General features: G+C 41.3%; 2 protein-coding genes across 4 annotated transcripts in view; one reads left to right on the top strand and one right to left on the bottom strand.

Moving 5' to 3' along the window:
* Positions 1–27,765, top strand: part of NT5DC1 (5'-nucleotidase domain containing 1) — a 97,676-nt gene that overhangs the window by 8,929 nt on the left and 60,982 nt on the right. The window lies entirely within an intron of this gene.
* Positions 246–9,565, bottom strand: COL10A1 (collagen type X alpha 1 chain). The gene is made up of 2 exons (XM_028723223.2): positions 9,406–9,565; positions 246–3,376 (listed from the first exon to the last, which is right to left on the bottom strand). The coding sequence occupies exons 1-2, from the start codon at positions 9,548–9,550 to the stop codon at positions 1,512–1,514; spliced, it is 2,010 nt and encodes a 669-aa protein (XP_028579056.2). The 5' UTR covers positions 9,551–9,565; the 3' UTR covers positions 246–1,511.

Below are 27,765 nucleotides of genomic sequence, written 5' to 3'. Positions count from 1 at the left end.
TTCAGTGCAGCCATGTAGCTGGTAGCTAAAAGCCCCACTCATATTTTTTTAATAGAACAAATTCTCAGGTAAGATTTTTATTTTTTAAAAAAATGTATTTCATGTATAAGTTTTTGTCAGTATAGTCATTTGGGAAAATAACAATGACTTTGCCACAACACCATGATTCCAAGAAACAATTTTAAAAGTACTAAATAATGGCAAGCAAAACAGAAATAGGTTTCACTTTTTTATTAATACAGCTTTTAAAAATCACGTTTGACAAACACAACTAGACATTTTTAGAACAAAGTGTAAAATGCTGGTGTCAAATGAATATAATAAAGACCATTTATTTTTATTTCACACAGACAAAAAAAACGCAATCAAGAACTTAGTGTGGGTGAAATATTAACATTAAAAAATGTAACTGGTCTCATATTGGTACAATAGCTGAATAATTGTACAAGCACCATAGTGTAAAACTAATACACATAAATAATACTTCCCTCTCCACCATCATTTATCATTCTCTCAATGCCATTATGTATTTAAGGGAGACTATTTAAAAGCATTTGAATGTATATTTTCTTTTGGAAGAGACTTTTGACACAACCTAACCATGCTTAACTAATTTTATTCAGAATATTCCAGTTAGTCTGTAGCACCTTATATTTAATTTTATCTTATAGAACTTAACACATTGTTAACTAATTAACCAATGTGACAATCTTTATCGTTCCTAATGACTAATTATAGTAGTTTCACATTAGATTTGTGAGTGATAATCGCAGGACTCACATTCATATGAACTTTGTATATGAGCTTGCTGGTGAACTCCTACCCGAAATACACTTCTGTGATAAGCTAGCCTCTGTGATTTCAAAAGAAATAACTTTGTTGCCATAGTGTCTTTCACCTATGAGTTCAGCCTCTTTTTAACTCTTTTAACTCTTTTAATTATTTTTGAATCTACTTCGAGGGGAAAATAAACTCATTTAAACCAGTATCATTAATCAGATTATTAAAGAGTAAGTAGTGTCAGGATAGAAGCATTTAGAAATCTTTAGAAATGCTTCTTTTCTACACTTCTGTGGATGATAAGACCCCATAGCCTTACAATTTTAAAGATCTAATCCCGGCAATTACAATTGGTATTTCTCAGTGTTTGGGCAGGTTAAATACATTGTTGAGTATTGCACTGAAATATAATTATAGTTTGTGAACATCACCCTTTAAAATAGGAGTGAGGAACATATGGCCCTCCAAATGTTGTTGGACTACATCTCCTATCATCCCTAACAATTAGCTGGAGTTAATGGGAGTTGGAATCCAGCAACATTCTGGAGAGCCACAGACTCCCGACCCCTTCTTTAAAATGTCTTTTAAAAACAGCACCTAAGATAAACATAAAGTAGCATTTGCCTTTGAAATTTAATTTTGAGTTCACACTTTCTTCAGCTAGTCTCCTCTGGACATCTACAAGTAGAAACACAAATACTAAGACACTATATGTTGGGGGTGGCAGAATGTTATATTTGTGCAAATAAGAAACCTGAGAAGGAGGAGTGAACGTACTCTGAAGAGAACAGGCCGTTCGATTCATTGTTGGGCAGCTGCAACCAGACTTGGTCGTTTTCCATGAGCTCAATAACAGCACTACCAGAAGCCTGATCGAGGTAGCCTTTCTTGTACTCATCAAAGGTGTACATGATGGGCGAGCCATTTTTGTACAGGCCTACCCAAACATGTGACCCTTTCACATGCACATGGTAAGCAAAGTAGTAAAGTCCTGGTATCCTGCAAGTGAAGATCCCTGACCTGGGGTCATAGTGCTGTTGTCTGTTGTACAAGATCTTATCAAATCTGATAGGGGCAGCTGATGCAGGGTAAGCTTTGGAAAGAGTGGCAGTGAAAGCTGACACCGGGAAGCCAGTTAGACCTTGCACTTCACCAGCTTTCATAACAGGTATTCCAGCCAGGGCCTGGCCTCCTGGGATTACTGCTTCTCCAGGAGGCCCAGGTGGACCTGGAGGACCTGGCAAACCAGGCTGTCCATTGTGGCCTTTGGGGCCTGGTGGTCCTGGGGGTCCCATAGGCCCATCTAAACCCTTTGCAGCAATACCAGCTGGGCCCGGTAATCCTGGTGCACCCGTTTCCCCTTTACTGCCAGGGAATCCTGGAATACCTGGAGGACCAATTGGTCCTTTTGTACCAGGTATTCCTGGCGGTCCTCTAGGGCCTGGTTCACCATTGAATCCTGCCACTCCCTTAGGTCCTGGTGATCCCATTGGGCCAGGTAGGCCAGGTTGCCCAGCATGCCCTGCATCCCCTTTCGGACCTGGCAAACCTGGTTGTCCTTTTGGGCCAGGAAGTCCTGGTTCCCCTGGGTATCCTGATTTCCCCTGCAGTCCTGGTAGACCCCTCTCCCCTTTAACACCTGGGAATCCTGCTGGACCTACAGGGCCTCTCTCGCCCTTGAGTCCAGGGAGGCCATTTTCACCTGCTGCACCTCTGAGCCCTTGAGGGCCTACATTCCCAGGTGGTCCGAGTGGCCCTGGTTCACCTGGAGCACCAGCTGGTCCTTGTTCTCCCTTTTCTCCTGGGGCACCAGGGAGACCTTCAGGTCCTCTCTGTCCCTTCATCCCGGGCAACCCTGGTTTTCCAAATCCTGGGAGACCAGAAGGCCCAGGAAGGCCAGAGGGACCTGGAAGTCCTTTTGCTCCAGGGATCCCTGGTGTTCCCGGTGGCCCACTTGGTCCAGGTTTTCCTACTCCTGGTTCCCCAGGTTCCCCACGAGAGCCTTGTGGACCTGGGGCGCCAATGGGACCTGAGGTGCCTGGAAAACCCCGCTCCCCTTTAATACCTGGCTCCCCTGGAAATCCTCTTTGCCCAGGCCTTCCTACCCCTGCTGGTCCTGGAGGGCCTGAAGGTCCCTGTGGCCCCGGCAGACCTCTTTCACCTGGGCGACCTGGAGCCCCATATCCACTCTCACCCTTCTGTCCATTGATACCAGGAATGCCTGGCTCACCTTTTTCTCCTGGGGCACCCCTTAGCCCTTGTGGCCCTGGCAGCCCTTGTTTTCCAGCAACAGATACCCCAGCTGGGCCAGGAATTCCAGGGGCCCCTGGGGGACCTCTCGGCCCTGGGAGACCGGCGGGGCCCATATCTCCTTTTTCACCGGTTAGTCCTCTTTCCCCTGGCCTTCCTTGCAAACCTGGCAGGCCTGGCTTTCCAACGGTTGAAGGTCCTGGGGGTCCTGGGGGTCCCGGTGGCCCTTGAGGTCCTTGGCTTCCATATCCTGGTTTTCCTGGAGCCCCTGCTGGGCCTGGGAGTCCTCTTGGACCGGGAGGGCCTGCTGGTCCAGAAGGGCCTTGATCGCCCCTTGCCTGGACAACTAAAGCAACAACAATAATAATACATTAGTAAGTTCCAGGAATTAAGTGACTCAAGAAATAGCAGTCAGGATTAAAAAAAAAAGTATTTAAAAACCTGTAATCACTAATTCAGATTGAATCAGAGATGGTGTTCCTCATAATAACTAGTTTTACCCTCACTGAGCTACAATTCCCAGAACCCTTGACAAACTACAGTTCCCAAGATTCTTAGGGGGAAGTCATGTGCATTGAAGGTGCTTTAAATGTATGATATGCATCTGCCGGAACCTCACTTTCTACTTCCTCAAGGTCCAGGGTTCATGTTTAGCTGGGGGAGTTGCTACAGTAGTACTGCTTTCCCATATCACCAGAGCAATTTGGGAAGCCCCCAACTGCATGCCCCAGGTTGTGTCCATGCCAACATTTGGAAAATTGTCTAATGCTAGGGATGGGGAGGACGATAGCATAGAAATCATACTGTATCATCTTCCAGTCTGACAGAATAATGTGAATACTGGGGATGAAGTCTATGGTCAATTTTCAGTTCTGCTTGCTGTCATCTCTCTGACTTGCTGTTCTTTAACACCATTTCCCCCTACAATTTCTGGTTAATATTCCTAGGATTAGTCCAGCCTTCCCCATCCTGGTGCCTTCCAGGAATTATACTTTTAAATGCTTTGTTTTGTCAAATGTGGGTACGCCTAGGTTTGCCACCTGATCATCATTTTTATGGACTATTCATATTTTAGAAAGTTCTCCCATAATATGTGAAATATGTATTGTGGATGAAGCTTGTTGATAGCTTTTCCCAAGAAACAAAATCTAGAACAACAAAAGTACATTCACGATTTTTAAATAACACATGCTCCTTGATTGCCTGATAGGGATGTTTTTGCCCAGAGAAATGAGAGGACAAATGTGGGGGGCGGGGGCGGGGGGGGAATGTGTTTTCTAGGAAGAAAGAATTCAGGAAATTAAATGTGTCTTTTCTAATAGACCTTATCTGGTGTATAAGCTCCATAATGTCAGATTTCTCATGTCCTGCTGACCAGAAAAACCAATAATTTGTGAGGTTAAAGGGTGGGAGCCATATGCAATCCAGGACAAATGAATCAAGTAACATGCAAAACATGTTTACTCAGACGTAAATCCCAATGTGTTCTATGTAGCTTACTCACAGAAGAAGTAAGGAGGCAGAGGATTTAATGTCTATTCATGAAAACTTCAAATATGAAATCTAGTTTTAGCATTACAACCCAGTGGCGTAGCGTGGGTTGTCAGCACCCGGGGCAAGGCAAGTAATTTACGCCCCCTAACCCGTGGATTTGCGCCCCCTAACCTGTGGATTTGCCCTAACCCCAGATGTTGCGCCCGGTGCAGCCGGCCCCCCCTGCACCCCCCACGCTACGCCACTGTTACAACCTCACAGTTGTGTTTATAGGGTTGCTGTCTACACTGCAGAAAACTGCTTCTAATAATAGATTGAAACTAAAGTATTACATAAGAAAACCTGAGCTTGGCTGAGTTTAGTGGGACTATTCCTTAGTAGTTTTAAAACTGCAGCTGCAAAAGCTATGTTTAAGCAACTAGATTGGGGCTCCCAAACTGTGGTTCATGAATCGCCAGTGGTCCATGAGCTTTATTCTGGTAGTCTGTTGCATCTGGGGATTTATGGTTCAAGGAATAGTCATATTTGTATATTACTGTATATATTTTACTTTATTGCAATTCAATCTGTAATGACAACGTATGCGAAACAAAAGCAGAAATAAAAATAAAATTAAGACTATAACACCTAGCACAGTGCATTACAACTGCTACGAGAGGCAGAAAAGTCATTAAGTGGTTAGCAGTTTCCAAGTGGTCTGTGCAGGGGCGGGGGAGGTTGATGATTGCATGGTGTTCTAGAAACCAGCAGATGGAGCCATTCAACCATATGTTAACCATAGCAAATCATGTAAAGGAATTAAATTTCTTGCGTAATAACCCTTTTCTATTTCTTCCTCTGGGAGCAGGCAGAATTTTGTGCAGCCATAGGAGATACTCATTAAAACAAAGTATTGTAACATAAGCAGGGTTGTTTTTTAAAAAAATAAAATAAAATAAAACGGATTAGAATAAAATAAAATAAAATGGATTAGAAGTTTTAATTTTTCCAGTCCCATAACTTGCATAGTTTAAACCACCTTGTTCATAGTTGCAGATAATAGCAGAGGGTATGGAGCTTAAAACTTAAAACAAATCTTGATTAGCTAATGAAGGTGTCGATTGAAGTCCTGTGGAACAGGAGAGACCTCTGATCACAAATTCCAGTACTATGGTGATCACTGGGACCATTAGAAATGCAAATAACTCTTAAGTTTGTAAAAGTTTGTCAGATTAGTTTGTATGAATTATATCAGCTATTATTTATTTGCTGGGAAAGGGGGACAGCCTCACAATTAATTTATTGCATTCTCCATGGATAAAAGCGATAAACAAATGGGATATAAATTTGATCAGCTTTGCAAAACTTTGGTGGTTCAGTATTAGGAAGGACAATTTAACAATTGGCTATGTGTCTGTGATAAGGTAGGATTTCCCCCCATACATTTTACATTATTTGGTCACTTCCATGTCAATGTACATCTGAAAACACCTCGTGACATGGGTTTATCTGATAGTTCAAAACACAGAGAGAGTTGAGAATAGCCAAGTGTAAGAAAGAAGTATGGCAATGAAGGCAGAAGTAAGCAACTGATCAACTAGTAAGTAAAGGAGCCAAGCAGCTCTGTTGGCAAGAGTGAACCTCAAAGAGGCTGTTTGGGATTAAGTGAGTAGGAAGCCAGGAAGCCTGTAAATAGTTTCCCTCTGCAAAGTGCTGAAGTGCATGTGAGGTACCATTAAGGCTAAAATGTTCATTTAATGCTTTCTGGTTTGTGTACAGCAGGGAGTATTGTGGAACAGGTTTAGGATCAATTCAGTCAATATCTGAATACTTTGAGGAATCCAGATTGCCTAAATCTGATCTGTATGTTTGTAGTCCTATTCTCACAAATGATGCTTAAATTGATAGATTCTCCTAGGGCAGTAAATTGAATGAAAGAGCTTCATTCACTAGAACATACATTTTATTGAATATCTACCAGACTTAAAAACATTATTGGAGACTGGCCACACATTATAGCCACTGTAACAGAAGCTACCCAGGCTCTGATTGACACTTGAGAAAAGCTCAGAGGCATTTGGCCTGACATCACGCTGAGAAAGAAGAAGTCGCCACTGGCAGAGAGGCTTTTGTTTCTCATTATCCTGTTCAGCTAATTTCCTCTAGCAAATTAGAAAGGAGGGATTTGCTGGGAAAGATGATGGGCTAGCAGAATCAACTTCTGTCTCAGCATGATGTTGGTAAACACCTATGAGATTTCCTTGAGGGTCTGTAGTCTACTCTAGAGAGCATCTTAAAAATTCTCAGCAGTCAGAGCCTGGTCATTTTTATCTGGTGAATATAACTCATCTCTTTTGATGATGTCTCTGTGTAGATCCATTAGCTAGAATGTAAAGAGTCTTTCCACTAACTTCAACTTAATTCTTAAATCCTTTAAATATTCAGAGTGAGTAGCTCTCTGCAAACTCAAGGAGTCTTGATTCAGCTATTTATCATTGTGGTATGAGTCCTTACAGAATCAAAAGCAGGACTGCTATCTCTCATGTGTGACGTTCACTGTTCTATAGGGAAGCATAGTGACCCTGAATACCTAAAATGTCATTAAATCCCCCATATATATAAATGGGGATATTATTACTGAAGTTTCTTCGGATAACAATATCTGAGTATCAGTTACATTATAAAGCTGTCCAATAATAAAACACTCAGCTCTCAAGTTTTTCAGTGGGCATGCCTTCAGACAGGAATTTAATAGCACTTAAAGTGGAAACGTCCCACTTATTTCTTTCTTGTTAATTAATGCGATTGCTGCAAAGGGTCGACTTTTCCTCCCACTTGACTTAATACATTTCGACTGATGAGCTGTGTAATTAAATAGACTCTTTCCATCACATAGCCACTAATATTGTGTGTGTACACATACACATTTAATGCCACAGATAAGAAAATACTGTCAAGTCACAGCAATATTTAAAGGAAGATAAGCCTTATAAGCATACTTATAAGGAAGTGAATGTTATTCATTTCAGTTGGATATTTTTCCAAGAAAGTGGCACTTCACACATCTAGGCTAGGCTCTTAACATTATCCCAGCAGCAGTACTGCTTGTATCTGTGTCACCAGGTAAGAAGCAGTCAGTCTGGGAGGAGCCACCTTTGAGGCTCTTCTCCATGCCAGAGTTAATCCAGTTTCCTAAAGGTTGATACTGGAGTGGGAGGAGCTACAGGGTAAATCTCCTTCCCTGCAGCTCAATGGTTCTCATGTGATCCTGGCAGTATGGGAGAAAGCAGTTTCATTGTGCTTTCCATCCCACAAGGGTAATATGAGTCCCAGGCCTACGTTTCTGACACAGATTGATTATATATCCACTTCCCAATTCATGCATGCATAGCAGAACAAGACACTTGCAAAATAAGACATTTGGACATCAAAGTCCATGTGCTGAAACTCTGACGTTCCCTTAAATAAGGTATGAGGAACCTGTGATCCATCAGATGCTGCTGGACATTGCCGCCATCTTCCTTGTCCATGGGTCATGCTGGCTGGGGCTGAAGGGAGTCTCAGCAATTTCTGGAGGGCCCCAGGTTCCCCATCCCTGCCTAACATAAAATGACTGCCGTTCTAAGAAGCAGAGCATGCATCTGGTGAAGCAACCATAAGTGAGCTTGGAATTACAGTTCAAGAGTTAAGAAAGCAATATTCTGCATCTGTAAAACCTGCCAAAATATTGCTTTAATTCTTTCTCATTCTTGTCTGCAATTTAAGATCTTGTAATAGCATTGCTACTCTGAATTCGATTATTCGGTGTATTGTAGCCAATAGGATTTTTGAGTCAAATAAACAAGATTCCTGGGAAGGTGTAGCTATACACCTATGTCTGTTTACGCTGGTTTTATACCAATTTAATTGTCATTGCACACTGCCCCAGCCTACCCACAGAGCCACTTACATGTATGGGTGTAAGCACAAGCAGATCTCACCAAGAAGAACTGAACAAATGAAACTCATGGCTACAAATTTCTAGAACTTCTGTCAAGGTTTAGTAATGCTTGACATGGTTAATATTTTGCATGGTGCGATATATCCTCACAATGTATCTAGTATATTTGATAAGGCTTTGCTAGGATTTGATATTTCCTACTGGCAGATCTTTTAATTCTAATACTTAGTTCTGTTATTTTTAATGCTTATATTATTGTGTTCTCCCTTGAACCTCTGAACAGTAGCATCTAAATGTTTTAAAATATATACCGGTAAATTTATGCTGCAATATGTATAATCTAGAGTAGCCCTGTTTAAAATCTTGCTTCTGGGTATGAGTTGTAGGTTGTAGGTCTCTTAGTCATTCATACTAGCTTTGTATCCATATTGACCTGTGAATGTAAAGCTCAGAAAAACCACATGGTCCAGTCTTCCTAGGGTGAACCAGTTCAAAATGCAAGTGGGTGGTATTAGGTTTGAAGATTTTCCTCTTCTAAGATAAATCTCATTTCTCATGGAAAGCTAGTGTATCTACATTGGAGATTTCTCTCTCTGACATTCTACTTTTTAGTGTATTGCGCTGAAAGCATCTTATACAGAGAGCTTTCATGCATGCTATCCCCCCCCCCCCTGTGTTCACTGATGTAGTACAGTTCCTAGGACTCTGCTTTGTAGAACAGCTCTTACATTATAAACCAGATGAACAGCTGTTGCTTTTCCTTAGGCAGCTAGTGCTTCAGTGATAATTTTAGTAAATACCTTAAATAAAACCTGTCTACCTTTATTCACAGAACTAATCCTTTTGTACCTGTAAACAACAGTTACAAAATCATAGCTATCTTAATTTCCAATATACTGTAATTAACATGTTGAACAAAACTACAGGCTGTCCATATTTTTTTTTAAGGAAGCATTACTTACCTTGGCTTTTCACACCGAAAGGTAGGAAAGCAGGCCCTTTCATTGATTCACTAGGCTGCACCTTAAAGCGTTCAGGATAATAGACAGTGCTGTAGACAATGTTCACAGAAAGCAGCAGCAGCAGAAAAGATATTTGTAACTTCATATTCCCAAATCCGCTCTGTATTGAAGAAAAATGTACAATATAATTTTTATAACAGAAAACTGAGCTGTAATAAAAACATACCCACAGCATTCTGCTTCAACACCTTTCCAGGCTTGTGGATTCAACGATACACATGTGTTAAAATGACATCATTTAGTTTAAAAAGTTGAATCAGAAGCCATTCTGGGTGTCAGATCTGGTCACATCTTATTGCATTATCAGCCTTCCCTACAGCATGTGGTGTGATCTAGAAAAGTGTTTGTGTGTGTGTGAAAATAACATAGCTTCTAGGTACTGAAATATTACATGCCTACAAGCCTTTAAAAATTCCCAGAAGAAGAAACTAGGTCTTCCTTTTTCAGGAGCTGTAGCCATCAGAAGCTTATGCATATGCAACAAGCAAGCCTTCTGCAGTAACTGTAACCAGAATACCCTCAAGTGCCATTAATGAGCACCTCTAAACCTCTGTCCCACTTAAATGTATTTGTAAACCAAGCCAGATGGAATTGCAGCATACCGGCATGTTGTAGGATTACAAATGTGCAGTAAAGCAGACTTCAGTCTTGCCTCATGTGTCCTGCTGCCACAGGTGTGCAGAGCAGAAGCTGCTGTTCCAAGCATCATCCTGACTTATTTATACTGTTTGTGCCTTCTGACATGAAGTTGCACTCTGTTGTAGCCCCGCCTTCAAACCAGGAAAGTGCTAATTATGGTGGAAAGTTTTCTTGGCCAGGGATGTTGTGTCAGGTTGGATTTTTTTTATTAATATTATTTTAGATGCCATTCCCTGTTCATGAATTTACTTTTATTGTACTGGGACTCAGACAGGTCATCTTGTAAGAAAATACATGAGTTGAAATAGAAAAGGGCAAACTTTTATTTTTCCTATTGAGATTTTCAAAGAAATGGGTAAGCCATGCTAAGACTAGATTTCTTCACTTGGCTGTTTTGGCAAGCAATCCTACTAAATGTGTGAGGGCTTCACTAAATGTGCAAGGGTCACAAAATGTATGTTCTTTCTGTACATAGGCCTACGCCACAAGTTAGAGATAAACCAGAACTGCTCAAAGTTTCTCTAATTCCTTCCCCTACTTGCAAAAACCCATGTACTGCTTTTGAAAAAACACACCCTCGAATTTAGACTCTTTGAAAGAGAGAATAAAAGAAAAAGAAAAGTGAACATTGCAAATAATTAGCGAAGTACTAAGCCAAGTGCAGAGGACTGCATTCAATGTAGCACTTAGTCTCTAATTCCATCAGCACAGGGTTTATTTATTGTAGAACAGAATATTCTCCTCCTCTGCTTCCTCCGCACGTTCCCTGAAAGAGTTCTGGGATTCCCCCCCCCAACCCCCAGGAGTAGATTTGGGGATGACACATGGTGTTAGAGTGGGGAAGAGATGGGGGGAGTCCCGTTGTGCTAACAGTAATTCTTGTACTAGCACTTTTATTTTGTTTAATACCACCCAGAATCTCCTGCCAGATGATTCACTGTCTTGAGGATCTCAGCTTTAAGTTGAACGGAGCCAGTTTCTATCTTACCCGGCTGCAAAAAATTATTTTAAAAAATGCTTCCATTCCTCCCCTCCTCCTGTGCCTTCCTCTGTTTCCTCCATCAGCTTTTGGTTGCAGAAACAACAGCAACAACTATTCTAAATCATGGAAGCCAGGTAAACCTAATGTTTATGTGTGCAACTGCACATAATTGATAGAACATTTCTTTTGAGCATCAGAACTCTGATGTGTGCTGCTTGGAAGCACTGCACCTTCCATTTCAATGGAGGAAGTAGTTTCATGTATGTGTTCCATTCCAGGTATGGATTTCCTTTACTGGATGGAACATGTTGTGTGCCAGGAGTTCCATGTACACATTTAAGTGCCCCTATGAACTTGAAATATGACCTTATTTTAGTTAATGTTCTTTCAGCACACACACAACCTTGTGCTACATGTTTTGGGGGTATGGATGATCCTATATCTTTGCAGTGGGCCTGCATTAGTAGTTCTGGTTCTCTGTAGTTTATTATGAACATTCTTACCCATTCTGAATCAGAGATTTGGTTCCCCACTAAATAGTCTGGATACTATTATTGCTACAGGTGATCTTTTCCCCTTGGTGCACCTAATATGCACTAGCTGCCACTTTTGCAAAAAAGTTTACACGTGTGAGCTCAAACTGTGATTTCAGCCCACCAAATATGTGGTTACAGATGTGCAGTTGGGGCTACATGCAATGGGGTCTCTGTAGATAGGCCCATGTGCAAACATGACACTCGGTGGATGGCAGGATGGCAGGGGGTCTGTGCTAACTGCAGCATTCACAGTCTGCCATTCATCTGTTACTTGGCATTGGTGTAATTGCAGCTACTGTAGTTACTGGCATGAAGGGTCAGTATGGCAATGAAGGGTCAGTATGTTGCCTATTTACATTACAAAGAAACTGAAATGTTTGGGCTGTTAGTGCCAGTACAGTCGTACCTTGGTTCTCGAACGCTTTGTGACTCGAATGTTTTAACTCCCGAATGCCGTAAACCCGGAAGTGAGTGTTCCGGTTTCTGAACGTTTTTTGGAAGCCGAACATCCAACGTGAGGTACGCAGCTTCCGATTGATCGGAAGCCACTCCTTGGTTTTCGGATGTTTTTGGAAGTCAAATGGACTTCCAGAACGGATTCCGTTCAAGAACCAAAGTACGATTGTAAATTGAAGAGACAAATAATTGGTATTGTATGTTTGTATTTTTGCTTCTTAGTTTCAATAGTGTTTTTTTATAGCTTACTCCTAGCAAAAAGATTGACTAGCCTCTGTGTGGTCACATATGTTTGATGAAGGAAGGAGAAAGTACACACAACTATGTTGACCATTATCCCACTCCTTTCCTTGGAATGAGTCTTGGTGTCTGACATAAATATATTTCTATTGTAGGCTTGCATATGAATTGTGGGATTATTTGTATGCCTTCACTGCTATTTGTAGTAACACCTGACTTTCAAAAATGCACCTGTTTTTCTTATTTGATTACCTGACCAAAGTCTTGTACTTGTAAATAAAGCTTAACCCCAGCTAGACTTAGCAAGTGAGACAATATCCCACTTTTAGCTCCTCTTTCAGTTTATTATTGACAAGGTTAGCATGATGAGTGCGTGCTAGGCAGGGAGAAGCACACTGTATTATATGTCAGGGTTTGGGTTTTTTAAATTCTGTCTGTTCATGCAGTGAAGACTGGAGTGCACCGTAAGTTGTGTGACTGGGGAATAAATAGCCAAAAACTTGTAGGCAAAATCCCACACTACAGAGCAAGGCAATATTGGCACCCTTACACAATCTAAAGGGAGGAAGATTTCTTTTTGAGCTCAAATATGGGAATCACTCACACTCAGCCAACTCATTCAACATCAAAAAAAATCCAGCCACCAGGCCTCTGATCAAATTTATTGGAGCAGAAGCAGGGCTTCTTCTGTAGCAGTACCAGCTTTGTAGTATCTCCATTCAAAGTAGGCATGATGGGCCCAGTTCTACTCAGCCTTTCAAGAGCTTGGTAAAAATGTTCAGCTCACATTTTAGGTCAGCTGATCCAGTTAACAGAAAGTTGATGCTGTATTTATAACTTTCTCTATTCCCTTCTTCTTTAATTGATCTGCTTTTACATTTGATTTATGCATTGCATTTTTATGATCATGAGTCATTTTGGAGGGTATGTTTTGAGGATAGGATTGAATATTTAAGTACAGCAAAAAAAACCCTACACCCTGAGCCTTGTTTCCTAGCAGCAAATTGTAGTGACTGCTGGAAGGGGCTCTGTAGTCCACAGGGTTGTGGCCACACATGGCCCACAGAGGTAAACAGTGGTGGCCTGTTCCAGACATATTTCATTGAGAAGCAACGGGTTAGCAAAGGTGTTGGGTATAGAGCAGGCAAGGCTATGATTTGAGCAGCCACAAGATAGCAGTGAGAAGGAGGCTCCAAGTGCAAGAGGTCCAGGACTTAGTGCTGCAGGTAAAGACAGTAAAAGAACTATTTTGCTTTTAGTTTTGCAAATTTCATACCTTCTGGGAACTTCTGCATATTTGCTTGCCTTCTGAAAAATCTATGGCTACCTGCCATAGGGAATGCCTGCATATTGCACAAGATTGTGGGGGCTATTCTGGGACAGAAATCATGGGTAGCACTGACTGGACCAACCAGACCATCCACAAAACACAGGAGGTTATTCCTACACACACACACACACACACACACACGAAAAGTGTGTTGGTTCCCCTTGCAAGTAAAGCACTAGCTATCCTACTGAAATTTTACAGGTTTGGTGCCATCAGAAGGGTCAACCTTTCTGCCAATTTCATCTAATTAACACCCCCCCCAAAAAAAAAAGTTATAGGCATTTCTAGTAAATAGCAATCAAACTTTAAGGCTTCCCAGCACCAAAGCCCCTGGATCTATTTGCCTGCAACCTGACAGCCTTTATTCTCCCTAGAAGGGCTAGCATGCCTGCAAAGTCCATCTACTTCTGTCAAAAGGGGTGGGAGTTACAGCCATTACAAAAAACCAACAACACTGGATGGAAGGGAGGGAACAAAGGAGACTTGGATAGACTGTGAGCCAAATTGTGCAGTCTACAGACCTCCTTGGACCAATGTGGACTGTTTTCCAAAGCACCAGATTAGAGTCTGAACTGAAGTTTGTGATTTGCGCGCAGCTCTAATACCTAGTCTTATACCCTGAGGAGATCTTCACCCCTACCTTCCCACTTCAAATTAGCAACTACCGGTAAATGATCTTAGACTGTCAGTATCCTCTGTGTATGCATATATAAAACTAAAGTATAAATACTTCCCCACAGACACTAAAGTTTGCAAAGTGGTTCATGGTTAAAATTGCTAGAAAGCTTATAAAAATACCCATTACCTTAAGTGTAAGTAGCAAAAATTGATAGATGTTGGTTATATGAATTTATTGACATATAATATAAAATACTTGTGGTTCTCTCTCTCTATATATATATATAGACCAAGTGCATTTTAGCATTTCTTTTTTTACTTCAAATTTGTAATACCATATAATTTAAAATGCAGTCTAGCCACTTAGAATTAGTTTACACGAGAGGAGATTGTTAATCTACCTATTTCAAAATAAAAAAAGCTTTTAAAAAATTCTTCCTTTTTTCAGACTTCTGACCAATTGACAAGTAATTTTTTTACAGAACACTTATTTTCTTAAGTAAAGTCCAGTTAAGGCTGGGATACTTTTACCTCTTCTGAAAATTGTATGGCACTAAGAGTATAACACTATATGTGAGTTGCACTGACTGGATGAGTGCAGAATTGCTGCTATATTCTATACACAAGTGTAACTAGGTTATGCCAGTCTAGTGATATTATCATAGTGTATTGACATTGTTATGTCAACTTAACAAGACTGCATAAGTTCTACATTAACTATGACATCTTATAAAGGCATATTGATGAAGGAGGAACAAAGGAATTGCTAGTTTAATACAGACCCTATATTCCTCATGGCTAGAGCTGTTTTTCCTGCCCGCTCAAACGTACTGTAAGCCAGCAAAATATCTGCTGTAACTGAAGATGCACTCAAAGGAGTCAATTGAGAACCCTGACACTAACCCATCTTCCCTAGCTGCATTGGAGAAAAGGAATCTAACCTACTTAGCAGTGAATCACAACAGAAGTATATAAGCCTCACATATAAAGATTCATGGCATGGACCTCCACCACATATTCCCATGACTAAAAAGCACACAAATGGGAACCTGATGTTGCAGTGTGGCCATGTCTACATATGTGTGATAGTTCAGGATGTAGGGTGGCGGAAGCAATTTCCATCCCCCCCTGCATTTGTCACAATCAGCACTATTGCCATTCTGCTACAGTTCAGCTTCTACTAAAAAATAAGCTGTTCATCTCGTTTATACTAGCATAATTAAATTATGTTATTCATTGCATTAAGACCATTCAGTGCATTTCAGTGGAAAGGAAACATCAACACCAATACAGAAAAGAATGTAATTATCTACACAACATTTGCAGACTAAAAGAACAGTGATAGTGAATACCACTCTCATTTGCTGGCATGATTTCTATTCCTGACCTCTAACAAACATGTAAATTGTGTTACCTGGATGGCATGTTCTGGGCTCTTTAATGAAGAGTCATGGTGTGCAAAACCAGGGTTTCTGGTATGGGGGGAATTAGCAGCAAAACAATGAACCAGAGTTTAGAGTGATTATTTACAAAATAGGCAATAGAGAGCCAGAGTGGTGAAATGGTTAAGAGCGGTAGTCTTGTAATCTGGTGAACCGGGTTCGCTTCCCCGCTCCTCCACAGCTGCTGGGTGACCTTGGGGTAGTCACACTTCTCTGAAGTCTCTCAGCCCCACTCACGTCACAGAGTGTTTGTTGTGGGGGAGGAAGGGAAAGGAGAATGTTAGCCACTTTGAGACTCCTTAGGGTAGTGATAAAGCGGGATATCAAATCAAAACTCTTCTTCTTCTTTACAAAATAGTCAGAAATTAGAGATGTTAGGAATCAATTACAGAGGAAGCACCCTAACACAAAGAAAAAGCACTCAGTGTCTTGAGACCCCAAGTAAGACCTACATCAGCAGCAGTGACTATTGCTCTGCAGGGTTACCACACTTTTTCTTTGTGGGACTTCTTGACTTTGAAAGCTATGTGGTGGGCAGAAATGTAACAAGTGCAACTTTAACCAACATGAAGGTACAGTGGTAGGAAAAGCTGCGCCAATTACTCTCCTGTCTGCCTGGAGGCTCCAATTCACCTGTCTTTATCATGGAACACACAATGTGGAGTGAGCCCCAAAAAACACTGCCAAGCAGTCAAATGAATGTACTTAAGCATGGCTAACTGGAATTACAAACTGAGTCATAACTGAGTCACTCAGTCATCTTTGGTCCCTATGCCAATCACCGCAGTGCTCCAGGGCCTGGTGATATATATAGACCTTTCTCTAGGGAATGAGTAACTATGATCAAACCTAGGATTTCTTGTACACTGAAAGGCTGTGCTGTTCTACGGAGATACACATCAACAGAGTACACTTTTTGATACTGATCAATGTCTGTTGTTTATTGCAATTTATTACATTTATATCACATTTCTTTATGGCAGGCAACCCATGATCTATGAATGGATCTGTAGGAAAGGGGAGGGCATGTTTCTTAGGCTGAAACGATGAAGTCCTCCTTTTGTCAACACCTGTGGTTGTGTGGTTATGGTGCTGCTTTCTGGAATGAAATTCTTGGGCTTGCTTCTTCGCCCCTTTTCCATCCAAATCTTGCTTCTTCACCCTTTTTCCATCCAGAACTAACACTGCAGGCAGGACTTTGCTTTGTGGAGGTTGCCTCAACAACTAGTGCTTCTCATTCATGACTTTACATGATACTGCCAGACCCTTGGTCCATTTATTTCAGTATTGTCTACACTGATTGCCTACAGCTGTCCAGGGTTTTAGAAGGCATCTCTCCCAGTCCTACCTGGAGAAGCCGAAGGTTCAACCTTTTGCATGCAAAGCAGGTGCTTTACTGCTGAGCAATGGCCCTTCCTCCAAAGCTTTGCTTTGCTGTGTGATGATTCATGTATTACAACAGTACATAGCTAATGCGGAGTTGTCCATAATAAGCAATATTGTGAAGATGTAGTGACAAGAAGCTCTGTGAGATACATTGCTGTTGCTGTGTTGACCCTTAACCTTTTCCTACTTGCTTTTGATGCTGTTACTGGAGGAGCATAGACTACTAACTGGTTAGATTGATGTAAACGCCAGCATAGTTGCAACCTTCTTGGTTAGCCTAAAGAATTGTCCTGCAAGGATGTACTTCTACACAGGCTTACTAGAGTAAAACCAGTGAGTAGTATTGTTAGGATTGTGCTGTAACAGTTCTATTTTGCATTTGTCCTTTTTTAAGGTTCATATCATACAAAGAATCATAGAATTGTAGAGTTGGAAGGGACTACTAGGATCATCTAGTCCAACCCTCTGAAATGCAGGAATCTTTTGCCCAACACAGGGTTCTAACTCACAACCCTGAGATTAAGAGTCTCATGCTCTACCAGCTGAGCTTTCCTATACTGAGGATGAATAGAATAGTGATATTTTCCTGTAAACCATTCCCTAAATTCATTCTTCAGTGGAAGAGTGGCTTGTTTCTTTTGGCATTAGATGCATGATAACTTGAGTGGTCATTTAGGGTGACTCTTGACCAAAACACCTTATTTAGTACAAGAATATTTTTATTTTACCCAGTTTGGTCCCAATAGCATAGCTGTGTTTCTGCTGTCCGTTTGCCTGCTGTCAATTGTAATGCTTGTGGCTTTAGCTAAAATAATGTACCTGTTATAGTCCTACAAATATGTAATGTGGTATGAGCTTGCTGAGCTCTAAATATACACAGCGATACCTTGCTGAGATAAATTTGTACAGATTTCAGTCAATTATATAGTATTTAGGAAGCATCTGAAGGCAGCCCTGTATAGGGAAGCTTTTTAAGGTTTAATGTTTTATTATGTTCTTATATATGCTGGAAGCCGCCCAGAGTGGGTGGAGCAACCCAGTCAGATGGACGGGGTACAAAATAATAATGATGATGATGATGATGAAGCTGGTAGGTTTGTGCACATGGGTAGTCAGGGTTCTTATGCATGTCTTATTTTCCTGTGAAATAGAAAGGACCCAGTGCCAGCTCCAGGTTTGAGGATCTGTTGGGCAAAAAGACATTAGTGGGTCCCTTCTTTGGTGAGATCACTTCCTCCTGATCACTGTCATTGCAGGCCATTCACTTGCTTTCTCCCTCTGGGCTCAATCCTTTTCCTAGAAGGAGAGTTAAATAAATGCTGCAGTTCCAGTTCCTCACTCTAGTCAGTGTTAACATACAGAGAGAGGGCAGGTGAATGGGCATCTGCAAAAGGGCACAGCAGCAGGACCAGGGGCTTTATAGGGGTCAGTAGTTATGGCCATGATGGGTCAGCTTTGACAGATGACTGAGAATGCCAGCCTCTGTTGCAGACCCTGGAAGTACCCAGTAGGAAGAATCCCCGCTGGCTATATGGGAGTTTGGAGCTGTTGTAATTTATTTTGTGTGATCGTTGCTGTCCCAACGAAACGAGAAATAGTCACCATAGGTGATTCACCTCAATTGACTGTGGACTATGTTGATAACCATTTAATGCCTTTCTTGTGATGAGGATGAGGGATGGTTATCTTGCCACAACTACAAAAAGTTATTGTTCCCCTTTGATATTTTAACAATAGCACAGTAGCCATACTTTCACTTCACAGGTCATTTGACTGTGACTGATTTCAGTGGAGTTTGAATTCTCTGTGGTACACTCTGGTTTAAATGGAAAGGGGCATATAAAGTATCACTATAATTATATGTTCTTTTTTGTTTTTTAGTCCCACCTTGTAAAATAGTGTTTTCACCATGGTGTCTATGTTGTGTACGAAAACCCCTTTAATATTTCTAGATGAGTCGAACTATGTAGGGCAATTGCACTTTAGATGGCAGGCTTCACATATTGAACATACCTTTTACTTAGAGCCTCTGAGCTTGCAAGCTGTGTGTGCTTAAGCTTCCCCTGCACAATTTGAACCCTGTTTTTGAGACAGATTGGGCTAACAGAGCCCTCTCCTTCCCCATAGGCTTCATGTGCAAGGTATGGTCATAGGATGGATTGTACCTAGATGTTAGTGGTCTGCAAGAAGGCTTGTGTGTATGTATGTGCTTAGACACGCTGCCTTTCCTGAACTGTTTGCACACTGCTAAAATGGTTTATTTATTGATACCCGGCCTTTCAGTTACACCTGAAGCAGCTAACAAACCATGAAAGTTAAAAACAAGACCACACCCACCTGCCAAAAGGGGCAATAAAATAAAACAACAGGTGCAAGGTTAACATAGGGGAGCAGTCATTCAGGCTCACATGAACCACAAAATAACACACCATCAGAGAGGATGTGGGATAAGCGTTCTGGGACAAGGACATACATTCACACACAGAAAATCTGTTTCTAGAACTTCATTTTTATTTTACTTTTTGCATTCCTCCAAGAATGCATGAATGTTATTGCAATATCATTTCTGGTTCTGCCTATCTCACACGTGTTGCTTGAGACTGAAGAGTTCTGCTATAACTCCTTTGTTTTGCCACCAATAAAGGCAGGCAGTGGAGTTGAATGCTTGTCAATATGACTTCCTTCAGCATTAATAATAGTCAGTATGAGAAAGAGGCTGCCTCTTCAGGTTCCTTTGAGTGAGGGAAAGGTAAAAGAAGTAGGCTCCTTTTTATGTGTTGAAGTTCTAACGGGTGGTGAATGTTAACTTTTCCATTCTCTTTAAATATCCACATACTCCTTTTTCACTTTTGTCACTACTGCTGTAATCAAAATCCACTTGCATGTTCCCACATGTCAAAATAAGTGTTAACATTATTTCAGTTTGTAGCGTGTGTGGTCCACAGGAAAACTAGCATTGCACTGGTTTCCCTTCTTTTCTTCAGTCTGTGTTCTCCAGTGAAATCCTGATTGGATGCTGTATGAGGGGTGAAAGCTAAACCCACTTCCACCAGAGGTAAAAAGGTTCCAAGGCGTTGCCTCAAAAACCACATAATTATGGAATCTTCCATAGCCGCTTTCTGGACACTTAGCAGCTATTTTGCAAAGTGTGCTTTCTTCAGCAGGTAGCAAAGTTTATGAATACAAGTATTCATTGGCTTGCTTCATCTGATTCATGAAGAACTCCACATATGTAAACAGGTGCTCAGGTGAAAAATATTTTGGATCTTTTCTTTTGTATCAGGACAAATAAGTGTCTGAGCATGTTTTTAAAAGCAGGGTGAATTCTGGTGTTTAGTTTATTTTACTAAAATGGTATGCTAGAACTTCATGGTTGTTTGTGCACTAAACCCATCTTCACATCTTCTCTGTTCCATGTGTACCAGAAACTCAGTTGTCTTTTGGAAATCAAAACTTCCCTTTATAATCTACTTCTTGTTGTTATATTCCTGGCAACTGTGAAATCCTTGGCTATGAGAACGTAATTGTTTTAAACTCTTTTTAGTGTGCTTTAAATGATACTGTTATTGATGTGTTTGCCACCCCAGTTTCCTTTGGGGTGAAGGGCAGAATATAAGTTGAATAAATAAAACTTATTTATATAGTAAACTTTTTTAAAGGCATGGGTGCCAATGTGGCGATTGCAATGTAAGTAAACAGTTTGAATTTAAGAGTAGAAGAACTTCTGTCTGGTGAGTGAGAAGCATTTATTGTAGTGTTACATTTTCACCTTATGACACAGTACCATTCACTGCATCCTGATAAGCTTCTCTAAGCCAAGGATAGGGAATCTTGGGGACTCTGGATTTTGTTGGACACCAGCTCCCATCAGCTGCAGCCAATGGAAGTGTGTGCTTTCGGGGATCAAACCGTTGGAAAGTTACAGCGTCTGCTATGGCTGCAGAGTGTGATACGGCAGAGGCATGCATTGTTGCAGCTGGGACAGATGAAGGCATCTGGTTGTGCTGATGCAGATGTATCATAGCATTTCTTCTTTCTGCACTCCTCCCAGCAGTCATTTGTCCTGCGACTGATTGTCTACAGGCGCTGCAGTCATTTGCACGGGATTCCCATACAATGGGGCTAATGTTGCCAGCCTTCATGTCATGTTTGGTCAATGGTCAGGAAAAATGGGAATTGTAGTTCAACAACATCTGAAGGGATACACATACCCATTGTATACAGCACTGTTCTTGTAGAATGACCGCTCCCCACATTAAATGGGGGGAGCCATTTTCATGGTCGCGCGCAGCCCCCTGGACCCTTTGCAGCTCCCATTAGCACAGGCTTGGCTTCACCTTCCCCGGGTGGGATACCTGGAGGTCTCCGCCTACCTCATCCAGTTGCCCAATCACACCTGGGGAGGTGTTGCCAAGGTGATCAGGCCAGGTAGGGGGAGCGACCACCCTGCCCACACAATAAGGGCAGGATCTTACCTGGGAATCATCAGTTGGCTCCAGAGCTTCTCCTACCCTACCCACCCTCAGTTAAGCCTTCGTTTGCAGGTTAACCTTTTCTCCACAGGTACATGGGTGCCGCTACGTCAGGGTTGCTGTTGAAGGATCAGAAAGGAATTCCCCTGCATTGGCAGGTTTTGTCTTTCCCGTAGCAAAATGTCACAACTTTGGCAGTTTCAGGCCTTGGACGGAATCCTTTAGTCTATCTTCCCTAAATAGGGGTAAACGTGTAGTGGTGACCCACGCCTCCCCCTCCTCTTTGTGGCAGTGATCACAGGGTTCCCCGTTAATGGGATTGTTTTGAGGGGAGGCATTGGCCATACACCTAGAGGTTGTCATTGCTCTCCCCTGCAACAGTGGCATAACGGGGGGGGGGGGCCTCTCTGCTTGAACATGTTCTCCAGAGCCAGCCCATCCCCCACACTCTCTGAATAACCTTGAAGTTCCCCAGATCCCCAGCGGGGGACTGGGAGGGATAACGCCCAATGCCCGAGCCAAGGTCTACCTACATCTGAAACATAATAAAGTTGTGGCCAATTTTAATCCCATAGCACGTTGTCTTGAGTCGTTATTCCACTTGGGGGCCACCTAGGGTTTGGGGGACTCCGCCTGTCCACGCAAAAATAAAGCTTTAAAAAAATCATTAATCAGCTGAAAGCAAATGGGTCCTGGTAGCTACAGAGACACTATGGAAAGACCATGTGATAGGTGCTGGAGGTACACCTGACAACCCTCTATACTAATAAAACTTTAGTGCTGAAGAAATGCTGGAATTAGAGGACTTAGTAATGATGGAACAGGTAACCCAACCAAGGTAGCCCTCCTGGGGAATTCTTCACAGGACGTTATGCAATTATCTTCGTTCAACATGGAGCTCAGGGTGGTGATGTTCACCTCTTTCAGACAGTCTCTTTCTGTCTGGAAAACTGAACTGAGATGGCTCTCAGCTGTATACAGAGGATTCTTTGGGGGTTGGTGGCAAAGAAGGCTGCATTCTCAGACTTAACATCATCAACAGCGAAGGACTAAGGAGCTTTGGCATTTCCACATTTAACATAGGTTCCTTGGTAACACCCTGTCTGTCACCTTGTCAAGCTGCCACATAATACATGCATTCAGAGGAGTAATTCAAAAGACTGTGTTCTTGTCTTTTCGAATAACTCAATAAGAGACTGCAAGAACCTACAGCTATACATGGAGCAAGATGTCAAAACAATGGAGCTCCTCGGTTGCTTTTGTAATGTTATAGGTGGCAAATGCAGAGAGCGATACATAGATAAATAAGAAAATCATGACATGGAATGTTACTTATTTTGTGTTGGAAAGGTTTAAAACATAAAACACTCTTGGAAGAAAAGGTTAGGCGAAATGTGTTTTAAAAGAAAGCACAGATGTAAAATTATTTGGCTGGGGTCCAAAGATCTGCTTCAGTTTTACTGAAGGGGTTGGGAATGCCATGTGAATATTTGACATTTGAAATGAAATTAATATTGTAGTTGGCCTATAATGGAAAAGCTCGGCACCTGTTGGAACTTTATAAGGAATGCATGAGAAATGGTGTAAGTAGTACCATTATAAGACTGCCTGTTAATATGTGGTGTGCCATAATAGGAATAGACATCCCTTATGCAGATTGCAATTGGTACTTTAGTGCTCTTTTGCAGTTGGACATAGTAATTCAATTATTTTGTTATTTTTTAACCACTTTTACTATCTGTTCAAAGCCAATTTCTAAGAAAGCAAAGCAAAGACACCAGTAACAAAAAAGAGGAGTTGAAATATCAAGGGCTCACAACAATAAATATTTTATTGGCCCAATGTGTTGCAAAATATATTTCTGTTTCAGGAGCACTTAAAATGAACACCTCTGCTGTATTCTGTAACCAAATTTGGTCACAAAGCACATTACAAAACACAGTGGTGTGCTTTTAATGCCCCTGAATAATAGATATACTGTATTCCAAAACACTCTGATCAAATAAACATCTTGATTTTTGTATATTGCTGAGATTTTCGTCTCCCCGTTTTCCCCTAAAGCCAGTTTCTGGTTTTCTCACACAGTAAGAAAACAAATTAAGACTCTGCAAGTATGGAAGGTCCCAAAGTTCAGTGATAGTGCATGGGAACCTGTGTTGCACTAAGACAGGCCACTGTTCCATCTAGCTCAGTATTTTCTGTTAATTTCAGACGAGTCATTCCTAGTCCTACCAAGACTCAGACTCAAACATGGGACCTTCTGTTTGCAAAGCAGGTGCTCTGCTAGTGTGTTACAACCCTTCTCCTGGAAAAATAAACGCTTTGTGTGCAGAATGTTCCTGGTCAATCCACTGAAAAGAAGATCCATTGTCAAAGACCTTTGGCTGAGTCTTTGCAGAGCCTCTGCCAGTTGAGTAGACTGGTGTAAATGGACCGGTGCCTGGCTCAGGGGCAAAGTTCCACTGGCAGTGATTCTTGCTGAGTTACATGGGACACTAAATGAGCTTTAATTTTGGTCACAGATTGGTGCAAAGCCTTCTCTGGACACTGAGATCAGGTGTTCTCTGTGTCAGTTTACTTTCCCCTTTATAAGTCAGTGATTGCAATAAATCAAAATAAATTCGCTTTCCTGTGCAGAAGAGTAAACCTAACAATGCATCTGAGTCAATACCTGCCTGCTGCCTCTGGTACTTTAATTCCAACCAAAAAGGGATCCATGCAGGTGTTAAATACAGGCCACCCTGCTATTCACAACTGACATTTTGCTGGTAATTAAAGCCAGTATGAAACATGTCAAAGATTGATGATAGCCCTATCATATGACCTTATCCCAAATGCACATTTTTACTGATTTCATATCAGCACAGCTTAGAACATAAATTTTATGGGTGGGATTCACCTAACGAAGCCTGCCAGTGATAACCCTGTGTAAGGGCTTCCACTTGTGTCCCTCTTCTTCCCCCCAACACCCCTCAAAATTGGCTTTGGGGAGTTGGAAGAACCCCCAGAACAGTGCTTGTGTACATGGAACATTTGTAACTGCATGATGTAGAATTCCACCCTATGGAAGGTTTATGAGCTCACCTGGTTTTTCTGCAATGTCCTCATTACACAATCTAAGGGCTCATCCACACTTCCGATTGCCCCACAGTTTTATTCCAGGAAAGCCCACGTTTACCACTGAATCGAAGCCAACACCATTCTGGTTTTCTCCAGATTGACATTTGATCCAATTCAGTGCTAGAGAGCTGGTTTTCAGGTGGGAAGTGGTGGGGTAAAGGAAAAACTTGGGCTAGTGCCTAGAAAGCCCGAGACAAGTGGAAAATGGCTCGGACCTTGCCTTCTAGGCACAGGACAAGAGGAAATGTGGATGAACCGTTAGTTGCAGTTCATGTGATTGTTGAGCAGCAGACATGACTTGTTGATTGATTGATTGATTGATTGATTGATTAAATTTATTTGTTGAATTTCTATAGTGCCCTTCATCTGAGGATCACAGGGCAGTTTACAATATAAAAACGCAAAATTACAAACCATGGTAACAAACAAAAACAATAACACACACACACACACACACTCACCCCAGTTTAAAGGCCTTTGGTTGGCTAGTTAGCCCAAGGGTTTGCAAGGAGAGGAATGATTTTGCTTGGCACCTAAAGATATTTAACGAAGGCGTCAGGTGAGTCTCCCTGGGGAGGGAATCCCACAAACGGAGCCACCGTGGGAAAGGCCCGTTCTTCTTAAGGTCAGTTTACAAATAGAATGATGAAACATAGCATTACACGTTTGCTTATTATGAGTCAGTCACACAATATTTCCAGTTTTCACTTGTATCTGTTCCGTCATCATTAGGTTATTTATCACATTGGCTTTTTTTTTTTACAAGCATGTATAAAAATTAAATTATTTGTGCTGCTCCTATGTTACAAATAGTTTAAGAGTATTCAAGGAAGTTGTTTTTGGACTAATGTTGTAGCTGAAGCATTTTTCCCACGCTGTATGTTCCACCTTTCAATGTGTTACCAAATGCATTGGTCCAGCTTAGCAACAGCTTCCTTCCAGACTACCTTGTGTTCATTCCTACTCCGTTCCTTTAGAGCTCACCAGTTTTCCTCTCCCCCTTTATTCCTATGTTGTCCATCCAAAGTGGAAAGAGGATGGTGGATGTGTTGGGCCAAGACCCACTTTCCATTCAGCCAACTTGTACACGTCTTATTCAGCTGCCAAGAGTTTCTGGAAGAGCAGCCAAACAGTCAATGCCATATTCTTCTTACCCACATATTACTCATGTATTAACTACTGGAATGCTATGTAAAAAAAACATATGGGAAGCTGTTCACACTATTCTAATTTCCCTGTCTTTTACCTCAGCTTGCATTAAGTTTTATTTCTGGAAACACACTTATTTTCTCTGGTTAGACTGGTTTTAAAAATATATATTAAATTGACTCACTAAATATTGCCATACTACTTAAAAACATTTGTATTTTGCAGTGAATTGAGCTGCCTTTTCAGAGTATCCAAAGTGCTGCTTCAGCATGAAGAGAACTTACCACTTAGCCAAATTTGCCAATTCATAATGGTGTATGTTTGTACATCCTCGTTATTCAATAACGGCTACTGACTACAATCAAAACAAGTCATCATGGCATACCATCTGCTGGTTTTCAACCCAATCAATCCTTAGCATAACCTATTCTGGTATGTTTCACTCTTGCAAGAGCGGCTTCTCAGAATAAGCTGGCCTGCTACAGCTTCACTTGATAGGGAAATGAAGAAGCCTAAGTGTTGTAGTAAATGGCTGAAGTGGCAGAAATATGATAAATATCCTGAAGCGACTTCAGATAAGACATCAAGAGTAACCATGTTGGTTCATAAGAGAAAACTCCAAAACCCCTGTTGGGTAATACCTTTGGCTCAATCAAAAAGTCACAAAACTGTGGCAGACTTTGGGTCTTTGGAGTTTACCCCGTCACCCCGATAAATGCTTAATGGAAGTTTATGTTTCTGTCTCCACTTTCACACTCTGTGAAAAAGATGTCAGGGAGCTCATCCAAAACTTCTACAGCAATAAACAGGCTAGTTCTACTAATAGGAATAAATAATAGTTGTATTCAGCTAATGTTTTCCCTGCAAGGACCAAAACATCCTGCAGTTGATGCCAGATTCCATGGGAAGGTGGGGAAAGCAGTGGAATAGTCTGTGTCAAAGGCACAAAGTGGCTTCTGAGCTGAACGTAATTTTAATATTATCATTAAGTGTTTGCCAGTCTTATGTACAACAGACCAGTTTCAAATTCTGTTAATGGGAAAAAATATTTTCAGTATTAGTTGGTGTTCCATAAAAATATGGAAGATGCTAACAGACTTGCTTCCTGAGTTTTAATTACTAGCCATGGGTGCTGCTGAGTAATTGAGCATGACATCTCATTGCCATTAATAGCTGCATTATATAGTTGGGACTTCTCCTGATAAGAGATCCCAACATTTTCTCCCACTGGATAGTCCCATGTTGTGACCATAGTGATCCTGTGACTAAAAGGCCCAGCTTTTCAATGAGCTTTCATTCCCTGCCTGCAGATCACCCCTGGCTGTCATCTCAGCTAGAAACTCACTAGATTTCCTAAGTCAAGGCAGGCTTATGATGTAGCAACCATGTTGAATCTAAGCAGATCCTGGCTTGGGCTGGCCTGGATGGAGACTGCTTGGAAGCACCATGTACGCTGCCTTGTGCAAGGAACGGTGGGATATTGATAAATATAAATAATAGTTTCAAACTCCACTCTGCAGTATGGGAAGAATGATGTTGATGTGTTTAAAAGGCACTTGTAGTTGTTACCTAGATCATGGCTGATGCAACTTTAAAAAAATGCATATCAAGGAATAAAACTACCATGTGTATTGAGTGTGTGGAGGTAAGCAAATATGGATTAAAATAGCGAGGGAAGAGATTTGAAAGTCCCTTGGCACTATTTCCAATGAAGTATGTGATAAACTCTTGTCTTTATAAAGCGCATTATCCTGGAATCAGAGACATATGAAATATGCATATTTACACATATTTGCAATTTACAAATGTATTGCTATGGCTTCAAACTAGTTTGAATGTTACACAGAAGCAGAGAGAGTTAAATTTCTGCTCTTCCTACTTCTCATGTAACATCTTAAGGAGAAATTCATATATCTCAATGTGTTCATAT

The sequence above is a fragment of the Podarcis muralis genome, chromosome 3, assembly GCF_964188315.1.
Source record: "Podarcis muralis chromosome 3, rPodMur119.hap1.1, whole genome shotgun sequence".
Taxonomy (NCBI): domain Eukaryota; kingdom Metazoa; phylum Chordata; class Lepidosauria; order Squamata; family Lacertidae; genus Podarcis; species Podarcis muralis.
Note: the sequence above shows the minus strand (reverse complement) of the source record. Positions and strands in the feature narration are given on the sequence as shown.